We start from the raw sequence: 12,467 nt of genomic DNA, 5'->3' as shown, positions 1-12,467 counted from the left end.
ATCTATATAGATCTTTAACAATTGATTTTTGCTACTTTTTTTCAAAAAAAAAATAAGATGGCAATTGGATATTCTACCTTTCAGGAACTGCTGAGATAGATATATATTTTAATCACGTTTCTTATTTGTTTACAAAGGTGTGGAACTAATGGTTGGCTATATTTTAGAAATGGTCTCTTTGAGTGTAAATAATTGGAACGTTAATGTTGACAGTACTGTGAAACGCTACTTCTTGTCCTGCATTGCACTGACATCTTATCTTTCGAAAATGTTAGCATTCAAACTTTTTGCACAAACAGGAAAAGGAAATTATCCCTTTTTGTTTATGGAACAATCTCATAAATGATTATTTCTCATGCTGTAAACATGTAAGTACCAGGATGGAAATAAAAAAAGGACAAAGATTTACCATTACAATCTTACACCATTTTGAGTCCTGAGCCATGATATTAAATAATGTTGCCAGCTATAGCTAATTGTACCTCACATGTACCTCACATTAAATGTTCAGGGAGTTGTAGCAGCAGTGTTTTTTGCTCTAAGAGCAGAATGCCCATGAGGGAGGAGGAGCAGGCTCCTGCCTTAGCCAGTGCTGCTGCAGCGCAGGTGCCACAAAGCCCTCTGAGCCCACATCTCAGTTGCAGTAAACTGGGGCAATGCCAAAATGATGCAGTTTGACCCGTATTTACAAACCAAAATTAGGACAGATGCTGGAGAGGTGAAGGTAGGGTAGCTGAGAGCTAAGGACAGGATTTCTACAGAGGAACAGCTACCACCGTAACAAAGGTAATGGCATGTAGCTGGTCTGAAATTTTGTCTCAAAAGTTTGAAATTCTGAGATTTAAAAGAGGAAGAAAAAAAATCTGATTCCATTCCTAAATGGCACAAATTTCTGTGAATGACATCTGCTCCACACAGGTGCTGAGATACTTTTCTGTCAGTAGAGTACTGTTGTGTACATTAGCAATGTTTTATTTTAGTTCTGCCTTTTAGATTCAGTAGTACTGGCATATGTTATGCACTTTAATAAATGCTGTACTTCATATGATACAATTTTAACATGCAGCTGTATGCAATGAAGCTTTCTACTTTGATCCTAACACATGTTTTTAAGCACTCACAAAACTTCAATAGCATCAGTCACACAGTTGTGCTTCCCAGGAACAGCATCTTCACTGCACACTGAGTCTCAGCTGCAATGAAGCTCAGGTGTGCTTTTTCCTCTAGCTTCTAAGGGAATTGATGAACTAGGAGAGAAACAGGCTGCTGAGCCTGTCTGTCGCACTAGGTGCTAAAACTGGGGACAGAAATATGGCTACATAGGCATATGTGTGTGTAGTATCACTAAAACCAGAAGACAGGTGGTGTGTAGCATGAAGCAGTAGGAGGAAATAAAGCGGTGCATCAGGACTGGCTTTAGGTAAGGAGCATGCAGACAACCAGCCGCACAGSTTGCACTATTCCTTAGGCAGCTGAGTGCTCCCAAAGAGGAGGTAACAACAACCAAGCTAGCTGTTTCCCATGTCCTGGAAGAGGTAGGGACTGGCTGTTGGAGCACTAACGCGTCTCACACAGCTGATCTTCACCTCCCAACACACAGCCAGAGGCAAGCTGGTCCTGCTGGCAGGGTGGAGGCATCACTGTACATGGCTCTGTAGCAGCTCTGCACAGAGTGGGCTCTATCATCTGCACTAAGTGCTGCCCCTCACCCCAAAGCAGTAGGGTCTTGGCCTAGCAAAATTCAAACCACCTATGTCTGGCAGAGAATTTATGGGCCAAGTCTGAGCTGGAAAGAAGGGCAAGGTGAGAGGGAAAGAAAGAGGGGGCAGGAAGAGCAGGCAAGACCAGGGGAGCACACAGAGCTCCATGTGCAAATACAGGCAAGATCACATGGAACTCAATTCTGGCATTTTGTTAAGGACAAGCGATTGCCTTAATTTCRATTTCTTTTAGCTTTTTCTGTAGTGTTCCATAAACATAATTGGGTTGTGGCCTATCGCTTTCAATTTTAACATCAGTTACATCTTAATCAAATGTATCTGAAGGAACAATATAAGCTAAAAAGACATCCAAATTTCAATAAAAGGCACACTGTGGCACCTACAAGAACTGCACAATAGTCACCCCATTTTTTTTTTCAAAAACTAGATTAGTAGCTATTTCTGTATTCTTTTGTGCATAAAAACTATACAAACCACCACTACCTACATGAAGAAAGCTTCTTCCTTACCATCAGATGATGAAATGAAGTATAATTTCTAATCGGCTACTAATGATACCTCAGCTCCAGCCACAGCATTCACTTTCAGTGCTGGTTAACTGTGTCTATGAACTGCTAAAATAATATAATTAATTCTCTATTTAATGGCAGCATGCTGGCTGTGAACCTAAGCATCCTACTTTTTTTTCCAGCTCCCTTAGACACTAACTAAGAATCTAGCTGTATAACAGAACAATTTGGGATCTGGTAGAGTTGACAGAGGCTGCCAGCAGATCTCTCAAGTCAGCTGATGATAGGCAAGACCTGATAACATACCTATCTTGGCATGTCCTCAATGTAACAGAGAAGAAGCTGAGCAGAAAACACTACRCCAGCTGCTACTACCCAAGGATTCACCTGTTCCCCTCCCCCCTCAATGATCTCCCAAACTTCCCTCTGGATTTGTTTTGTGGCCCTGACACTTCATGCTGCCACCTTGCACACATTACAGCACAGTGTGTAGGATGTGGGGCTCTAACTACTCTTTTCACTCATACACATTTCTTGCACTAGGGCCTGTCAAATAAAYGTGATTCCTTCTGGCACTGGTTGCAATTTTGTAACATGACAATATTTAGTACCGATAGATGAGGGTAGCATTTTATGCAGCTGAGCTTTTAACTATCCAGCAACAAGCCTCTTCCTTTTCTACAATTTTGAAATTAGCTTTCGATTTTTTTTTTTTTTGCCAAGTTTGTGCCCAAACTAGATACTGATGCATCAACTAGTAAAGAGATGAGAGCAGCAGGGTACATTCTACCAGCCAAGAAGTTGATTCCACAAAGGGAACAGCTTGAGGCCAGCTTACCTGCTGACCCYCAATCTACGGCTCTGCAACACTGTCCTGGTACACCTTCGCAAAATACAGTGTGCCAGAGCTTCAGCAGCATCATCACAAGCTGCTTTGTATTGCTAGGTGTCCATTTGGATAACTYTACTCCTCACCACCACTATGCATTAGACCACTTCTGTAATTCCCCAAGCAAAAAGATGTTTATCACGCTCATCTCTGCAGATCAAAGAGATGTATAGGGACATGGAGGCTTTAGAAGTGATCCACTCTTGGAAACATAAACTGTAGAAGGGTGAAATGACCTCTTTAGTGGCATTCAAAAGATTAATGGCAAAACAAAAATTGGTTTATGGAGCCACGGCTGAGGATGGGCATACAGTCATTTGGACACCCTGCAGGGCTGCTCACTTTTCCTACCTTTTCTATAGGGCTGAAGCCTTATGGTCAAATTCAGAGGAAATTAGGAAAACATATCAGCCACCCTCAGTCACGTCTTCTTTTACTGAGTAGCAAAATCCTTTTGTGTAAAATAATAAATTATTAAAAACCCTCTCCTGAGACCAAATGGTGCTTATGGAAATAGTATGCAATAGGGACGGTATAGTTAAAATACCTCAGATAATCTGAGGCTCTTCAAAGAGGAGTAAATTCAGCCCAGAAATTAAAGAGCAAACTAAACTGATCAATGCAGGTACAGTTTTGTTAAAGACTAAATTAGCTTCTGATTTGGCAGAACATCTTATCACCACTATTGTTTCAACTTCAACTCATTTCTTTAAGAGAGTTAGTGAACTTTTCCAAAGTGTCTTTGAAGGACTTCATCAAGTAAGCTCCCAGTTCATTGTTTGTCTCCTCAACAGCTGCGTCGTAACTGCCAAAGAGAGGAGTTGAAGCCTTCACACCCTCTCTGTTTGCTTGTAGTAAGATGAGTTTAAGCTCCTCTGCTACACTTTCATATTTCTGGTGATCAAAATTGCAGATGTTGGCATCATCAATTGGATAAGTGATGCCAACAGGATAGCAGTCCCTTGGAACTGGGAACTCCACATTTTTCAGCATTGGCAGTTCACAGAAAAACATGAAAAGGTGTTTAAGTGCTTCAGATGACAGGGGATTTCCAAGGAACTTAAACTCCTGTAGTTTCCGACAAGGACTTAAGCCTAAAATCAACATGTTGACATGAGTGTCTTGGATGTTACACTCCTCTAAGATGAGACTCCTGAGCACTGAAGAGGAATGGCTGAGAAGCTTGAAGAATGTTGATGGGTAAAGGTCAGGAATATTGTGCCCACTCAGGTCCAGGACTTCTAAGTGATTTGAATGGAGGCTATTGGCTAAATAGGCCATATCAGCATGATTCAGTGAGCAGTTAGAAACATCCAGCACCTTCAGCGGGGTTTTCAGCGGGCTGCAGATTGAAAGAGAAACAGATTTTCATAGAATCAGTAAGGYTGGAAGAGACCTCGGGAGATCATTTAGTCCAACCCCCCTGCTCATGCAGGGGCACCTGCATGACAGACAGGGTTGCATCTAGGCAGGTTCTGAATATCTCCAGAATATTTTATGGTATAAAACACTGGAAAACTATGTTCACAAAATTTCATACAATTGCCCACATTATGAATGCAGCCATCTGCCACATTCATTATTTTTTCTGATCTCTTTTGAGGAATAGAAACATGTGCAATGACTTGTATATTTTGCTCCTGAAATCAGTTCTCTGGATTAGCTCTTTCCTTCCACGACTCCATCAGTGTTGTTTTCATGAAGATTCACTTAATAACATTGTATATGTATGTATCGTAATAGTTAAAATGTTGTTATGTTTCCATTACTTGCTGAACTAGTAGCAGATCATTACTACCATGAAAACATCGGTGGCTTCTTTTCAAAAGCTGACATAATTCCAGAGATTTAGATCATTCCCATTACGGAAAGGAACTCATGTCAAGATAGAAGCCATTCACTATTCTAAATAATCTAACAAAACATAAGCTTTTGTTCTTAGTTTTGTTCCTACTGTATGTTTTTAAATGCCCAAGAATTTTACAAGTTGCTTTGCTTTGGAGCTGCAGAGGGATCTTCTACTGAAGAAAAAGGTTGAAAGAAGTGTGCCTGAGTTTACATGATAACATTCTAGTTTATACTAAACTAGTTCTGATAGATAAAAAAAATTAAGAGATCCCTTTCATATATACTGAAGCTCAGTGAGAGCCCTTACAACAGATCAAGGCTAGAAYCTCATAATTATTTGCATTTGTATCATTTGTGATATTTAAATGAAATGTCTCTGCACAGGAGGGATTTTAGACCAAGATGATTCCTCTTGATGAAACTTTTGTTTGCCTTTGTTTTAAATGCTCTGAAAAGCATACAGTTAACTTCTCTTTTCAGTTCAAATATGAACATTTCACTAGTCACTTGTTATCCCTTTCAGAATTATTTTTTTCCAGATATTCACCATGAATATTCATAGGTTAAGTCAATCTGAAGTATAAAAAAGCATCAGATCTCTCTTGCCTTGAGACAGACAAACACTACAAACAGCTGAAGTCAAAGTCTCAAACAGTCTAGTATCCTCCCATCCATTTAAAAATACACTAGCTGTGGAATCTTAGTATTTACTATTTTTTGAGAAAGCAATGGCAGAATAATGAAGACATTCACTAGAAACCCAGAAGCACCACTTGGAATATGACTCAGGACTTACTTACACAAAAGGCCAGCCCCAGCACACTTGAGCTATAAGCTCAAGACTGTGGCAAAACAAAGCTCAAGACTGTAACTCTCTCTTGTGTGGTGGCTGACAGCATGTTCTCATCATATTCATCAGATGGCCTCTAGAAGACTCATATGAACGTTCAAGGCTTTTAAGGGTATTAGATATATATTGGTTTCCAGTTCTCCCTAATAAATACACTTTCCTAGCTTGCTGCCCTTTCATTTCATGAGAGCTCCCCAATGGAAGCATCTGTTGCATAAAAACCTCCCCCCACACTTTGAGAAATACTTCCCTTAGCYTCAGGGCTTCTTAATACACTGATAACACTACAGGTTTCTATTTACAGTCTGGCTGAAAGCAGGAAGACCAAATTACCTGAGCAGTTTCCGTATTCTTCCCGTGAGTATGGAAAATGCCATACTCAGTTCAGTCAGTTGTGTCATTTCACTCATCTTTTCTCCAATGGCAGTAAGCATCAGTTCATCTGCAGCTGTAAGCCTCCTCACATTGAATGTTCGTGCTGGCAAGGTCAAGGACATCAGCAGGGGGAAGCGGATATTGTTGAAGAGTATTTCCAAGTGCTCCATTTCCAAGCGAACATTGTGAACCACCTCCAACTTACGCAGCAAAGACGGATCTATGAGCTTGATGATGTAGAAAAACTTCTGCAAAGCCAGGTTGTCAGCTCTGAAGGCTACACAGTGGATCTTCAATGGACAAGAGCACTTCCTTAGTAGGGCCTGCACTACCTGCTCATAGTTCCGTTCTGTAACAAACAAGTCAATTAGCACATCAATACTGATTTCCAAGGCACCRGGATCACATTGCATTTGTTGCAGGTGGAGCAGCAGCTCTAAACAGAGCTTAGAGAGCAGCTGTGTCCTTGCCCACCTGCCCATTGGTTTCTTGCACTCACAGGACTGAACTTCAACATCCTTTATACCCGTCAGGTCCACCACTTTCAATCTTTTCATATAGGGAGAAGGATGATTCAGCACATAGTCTCTAAGCCCTGTCAGACAGCTTTCCAAGCATATCAAGCATGTTCTGTGGCTCAGGTCTTCCTGGTAGTCACCGGTTTTTCCCAAAAGTTTTCCCATGTTAAAGTCAACAAGTGGCCAGTTTTCTACCAAGTCATGAATCACTTTCCCTTGTTCCAGTAAATAGCTGGCTTTGAAAAGAAGAGGAAAAAGATTATGGGCGACATTGCCGAGACTCTTCCTAGCAAACTCTGCATTTGACACAAACGCTTCAGCACAAATGAATCGGAGCGACTTCATTGTTGCTTTGGTCTCTTTGCTGTCATGGAGGCAGACTTCTGGATTTAGCTAAAGATTCTAGTTGCATATCATGTTCTATTTTTATCTGCAGCTGCTGTTTGTTACTAAGGGAAGTTGCTTTGGAAAGGTAAAACACAGTCACATGCCGATCCTCTTTCTATTTTGGTGCTAGGCAGTGATTCTGCAGCAGTAACTCRTATGAGAGCTTTATCCAGGGAGCATTTTTTCATTTAAACCTTTATACTTAAAACAAAGCTAATCAGCTGAGTATAGATCACTGTTAATTAGGAATAGTAAGATCAGGGCAGCACATACATATGAGAGTATTTTTGTATCTGCTTTAGGYATTCAGGGTTTCAACTTAAACAAGTAATATGATTTGTATTTCACTTTCTTTTGTGAAATAATTTTGTTTGGTTCACCTCAGCAAATCCTATTTCCTGGGGATTCACATATGGATTTCAATGGGAAAGAGTCCTCAGATTTAGCATAGTACTAAAGTACACAGTCACAAAGATAGACTGATGTGCTACAGTCATGAAGCTACAAATCTCTCTCCATTTTGCCTTTCCCACCCGTACTCAGTAAGGGATGATTGAGCACAGTGGCTCCAGGGGAAAAGACAAAGGCCTCCAGAACACCTCAGAGCCTTGGTGGCCAGGGCACTGGTCTGTGATGGGAGACTCCATTCTCTGAGTTTCCAGGCAAGCATCCTGTTGCTGAGCCGTGCCTTGAGCAACAGCTGGCCCTTCCTTCACGGTTGCTTGAGAAGTCATGGTTTCATTGTGACAGAGAATGGGAAAATATTTGAAATTTAACATTTTTCAGGCCAAGAGAAATATCTCTCTCATTTAGCTGTAGGAAAAACAAACTAGGCTTCTTTCCTCCAACCTTGCACTTCCCTGTCAAGGGAAGCAATATTGAGCAACTCCTCTATGGTGTTATCCCCTGTCTTCCACTGGGCCATTTAACTGCTGGGACAGTGTACCTTGGAGTTACTTGRAACAGACAGCCTTACTTTGGGATTTTGGTATATATATTGGATTATCTTCCATTATCTGTTAACAAAACACTAGCAAAACAACCTTGGAAGCATCTTTTTTTCTCCATCATTCAGAGTAACACTCAAAAATAAATCGCTTCTAAGTGTTTGTACTCCCAACTCACATCCTCCGTTCCTTCTCTTCCCCCAGCTGCTGGCCTGTTCACCCTCCAGCTGCTGTACTGTTAACACCCTACACCTTCTCCGGATGACTACTCCCTCTTCTCCTTTAGGCTTCCCACCTCCCAGCAGCCACTGGTACAAGGATTCTGGGATAAGCAGCCGGGCTGGACAAACTGCCTCTGTCCTGAGCTGGCCTTGTTTATACACAGAACAGCTCGTCAGCTTTACTGACCTGAGCTCTGTGTCATGCCTTGCTGCTGGAAACAGTCAACATGGAAGACCAAACTCCTGCTGAGAAACACATCAGGGTATCACAGCACTGTGCCAAGTTGAAAAATGATGTTGCAGAGGGTAATAACAAATGTAAYAGAGTAAGAAGTATTTCATTTATTGTTTTTTTAAAAAAGAATTATGAAAAAGTTTGAATAAAAAGTYAAACTGTCTTCCCATGCAAATAAGCAGTAATGTTTTCATATATAAAATGGTTACATTTATTTCATTTTTTTTAATCTCTAAAAACGCTGCCTTACTCTAATAACAATCCAGGTTACACTATAGCAGTACATCTTGAACTTTTAGAACAATTAGAAGACACTAGGTAAGTAGATTATAAATTGTGCATATATCTTAATAACTGGCCATTTAAATTTTGAAAGGCAATCTATATTTACAAACATTTCAAGCAAYTTGTGCATTTTTCTTTTTATACAGGAATCAGTTATTTAATGCTGTTTTCAACATTTACAAAATTGCACAAAATATAGCAACATCTACACCATCATCTGCTATATATGAACCAGAGGAAACATATATATATATGAAACAGAGGAAAAATGCTTAACACCTAGACAAATCTTTCTTCTTACAATTATTTAACTGAAATCAGTGATGCCTTTCATCTATTTGAAGGCAAAATGAGACTGTTTAAAAAAAAAGAAAAAAGCTTCCTCAGAATGACAGACAATAATAAAGATGTCCCTTCTTTGGCCATTTAAAACTATTTAGGATTTTTCTTTTGCTGTTGATAAAATATTCCATAATGGACTCACTTCAAAATAATTAAATCTATGAATCTATCAAAGCAGCGGTGGGATTATCTGGAAAAGCAGGGTCAGCACCACTTGAAAAAAAGTCTTCATTGTCATAGGAATCAGAGCTGTCAAAACMATTATTACATTAAACATTTAGTATCTTATTTTATTTAAAAATACATAGCAAAWCACTTAAAAAWTTTAGCTTAAACTAGTGTTCATGATAATTTAGCATTCAAGGTATACTAATTTTGTGCTCAAATGTGGAAATACATAACCAATTCATTTTAAAAGAACAGAATAATTTTTCAGTTACTATAAAATATATCATAGCTGAGTAAAAAGTGCTTATACAGAAAAAATATATCTATCAGTTGCTATGGAAGCACTCCTGGGTTAGATCAATGTGGGATGAGGGCACGAGAGAATACAGATAATTCATTACTTTTGCACAAATCTTGCCATTTTATAGTGTTTATATTCAACATTCATTGGCATAGTTGCATAAAAACAGAATTCAGAGGTTTGAGTTTAAAGATGCAGCTCTGGCACAGTTGTGGGGAAAAAACAGAAAGGGCTGATCCATTAAAAATGAAAGGAGGACAAGAAAGGATTATAAAACTATTTATCAAATATAATGAATAAATTTTATTATATACTATATATATTTAACTATATATTTAATAGAAATAATGAACAAAGTTCATTCTAGAGTCACTATAGATATATATAGAAACCATACACAGACACTGAGATCAACAGCTTTAGAGAGAGTTTAGAGGAAGGAAGGCATGACAGAATTGATGATATTTTTGGAATTTTCCTGCCCAAAAAAACTCTGATGCTATCAACACTTTCCAGAAAATTTGCCTTAACACTTATCATTTACATTTTATTTGAGATATTACRAAAATGACCATCAAAATTCATTTTAAGAATTACAGAGGTTTCTTGCATGTTGAAAAGTCAGCTTTTGAATAAGACTATGTGGTACTCAGGATGGAAATATTCAGACAATTACGTTGAGCAAAATGRTATGACAATGTTTTAAAATTCTCAAAATAACACCATATTAAAACAGTGCCATTTCAACCCTCCTTTTTTTGGTGTGTGTGTGTGTGTCTGTGTTTTGGGTGAGGATATTTTTCCAGTTCAATTTAAATGCCTTAAATGATCAATACATTTCTTTGGCTATGCAAGAAAATGCCATGGATTCTTTCTCCCAGCAGGCAACTACCTTTGCGCAGACACAGAGTAGCTGTAGCCCATCGTACATGTCCATTGTTGGGCCCTACAACTAGAAAGGTGACCTTATCCTGGGTTCTGCGTCAGCTCCCGCAGCTGAACAGCTCCTCTGGATGCCATCTGCAGGTAGTGCAGCACTCTCGTAGAAGGGCTGCTGATGGGCCTGGGGAGCAGGAGGGATGCAGCGGTGTAGTGCCACAGGTGTTATTTGCTCCTCAACAGCATGCGCACCTCCCACCTGGACAACTTGGCCTTCCACACCACCCGAGCCTGGCAACCTTCCCCAGCTTCAACAGTCTGATCTAGTCCAACCAGGTATTAAGTCAGAAGTGCACTTGCACCACTTTTTCTGCTTATTCCTTCAGTGCAAACATCTTTGCTTAAAATTAAGTACTTGAAAGATCTGTCTGTACATAACTAATGTATGTGCAAAACAGAGAACAGGTAAAAACACTCTGCTCTGCTTCATATCACAAGGATATAATACCCTCACAAAGAGGGTATAATCCATGCTATCACATCATTTCATGTCATTTTATAAGCAGCTCCTGAAACAAGCTGCTGTGTAAGAGTGACAATGGTCCAAAAAAAATACTGGCCATTCAGTGAAATAAATGATTTTTACCAGGAGGAGGTAGACACAACCTTTCCACCAGACTATGCCTTACCAAAAATTTTAGAGATGACTCAGTTAATGTTTAAAAAGCTCTTCCAATACTGTTATAGCATACAGGAAATTCTCCCATGTTGCTATTTATTTGGCTATTTTAAAATTAACATGGCAGCCAGCAGACTTTTTCTTACTATTATGATTCCTCTGTCATTCTAGTACTAACAGAGAAAAATACTTACTTAGTCRTTTATGCCCTCAGTCAGATTCCTGCTGAGAGACAAAGCACATGAGAGGCTTCGTTCTGATGGGAAAGGGAGGGCAATAGACTTAAAGGCAACATTACTGCTTAGTAGGGATGACCTGAGCATGTTCATGTAGAAAAATCTCACAAGAATCTTTTTTGGCATAGGGGTTTATCATGTAACCTTCTCTTGCTCATGGGATGGTTACAAAAGCATTTCTAAGCACTCGCACTCCCTTCTTTGCAGCCACAGGGCTGTGGTGTCCTTTGGTGCCACAGGAGGAGTGTAATTGATGTCTCAGGACAGCAAGTCTCTTGACCAGGAAATTTCCCCATTTCTAGAAACATGCTCCTTTGACATAGTAGGAGAAGCAGAGAGATAAAAACACCTCAGCCAAAAAGCAGAGTCACTTTGAAGAAACATATAAACCTCAGTGTGTACAAAAGTGAATGCCAAGCTCCACACCACTGCCACCTCAAATTTACAAGACCTCTGTGAACTAACATGTGCAATGCATGCCACGATTTGGCTGGAGTAACTCAAATGCAGTGGTCGTGATTTCACTGCTGGCTGGCTGGCCGGCCGGCCGGCCAGGAGAGTTAGTTTACATGGATCACTGCTGATGCCAGGAATGGAGAAGGATCCCACAGAGCAATCTCTGGATACAGACTGCACAACGGACTACTTGAATACAGTATCTCTGCCTTGGATCCATGTTGGCTGGCACACTAGCCTCGGTCTAATCCAAAACGAAGGGCTCCAGGAATATGCAACAGAAATCTACTAAAGCTTTTTACAAAAAAAAACAAATTTTACAAGTTGGGAATAGCAACATTATTTTACCTACACATATGACTAATGAAGAGAATCTGCCTTAACATTGTGCCTTCCTATCTCCTTACATAGTATTATTCTTTGTGATAGTAATGATTTCTTTTACTTTGCCTACTTCCTTGAATGGTTTAGAAATGCAGACCCTGGCCACAGTCACATCTGCATGCATGCAAACACGTAGTATCTTTCCTCTGCAGTGCACTCACTCACTCAGAAATTCCAGTACTGAGATTGGCAGGATTGCATTTCTGGCTATCTAGCCAGACGCAGAGAAATGCTACT

General features: G+C 39.9%; 2 protein-coding genes across 7 annotated transcripts in view; both read right to left on the bottom strand.

Moving 5' to 3' along the window:
• Window positions 1-71: 71 nt before the first annotated feature.
• Window positions 72-8,523, bottom strand: LRRC14B (leucine rich repeat containing 14B). 2 transcript variants are annotated; one of them, XM_085309747.1, is made up of 3 exons: window positions 8,453-8,523; window positions 6,151-6,946; window positions 72-4,461 (listed from the first exon to the last, which is right to left on the bottom strand). In XM_085309747.1, exons 1-3 carry the CDS (start codon window positions 8,466-8,468, stop codon window positions 3,816-3,818), a joined length of 1,458 nt encoding a protein of 485 aa, XP_085165873.1. In that variant the 5' UTR covers window positions 8,469-8,523; the 3' UTR covers window positions 72-3,815. The 2 variants fall into 2 exon arrangements, with proteins under 2 accessions (XP_085165873.1, XP_085165872.1); XM_085309746.1 differs by lacking the exon at window positions 8,453-8,523 and having other exon boundaries at window positions 6,151-7,403.
• A 771-nt stretch (window positions 8,524-9,294) lies between these two features.
• The window catches only part of PLEKHG4B (pleckstrin homology and RhoGEF domain containing G4B), a 62,148-nt gene continuing 58,975 nt past the window's right edge, over window positions 9,295-12,467 (bottom strand). For all 5 annotated transcript variants that reach the window (XM_085309741.1, XM_085309743.1, XM_085309745.1 and 2 more), the window contains one exon: window positions 9,295-9,376. In XM_085309741.1, the coding sequence (XP_085165867.1) occupies window positions 9,371-9,376 (6 nt within the window). In that variant the 3' untranslated portion in view covers window positions 9,295-9,370. The remainder of the gene's footprint in view (window positions 9,377-12,467) is intronic.

This window comes from Rhea americana, unplaced genomic scaffold (assembly GCF_003343005.1).
Source record: "Rhea americana isolate MKP2758 unplaced genomic scaffold, rheAme1 scaffold_302, whole genome shotgun sequence".
NCBI classification, from domain to species: domain Eukaryota; kingdom Metazoa; phylum Chordata; class Aves; order Rheiformes; family Rheidae; genus Rhea; species Rhea americana.
Note: the sequence above shows the minus strand (reverse complement) of the source record. Positions and strands in the feature narration are given on the sequence as shown.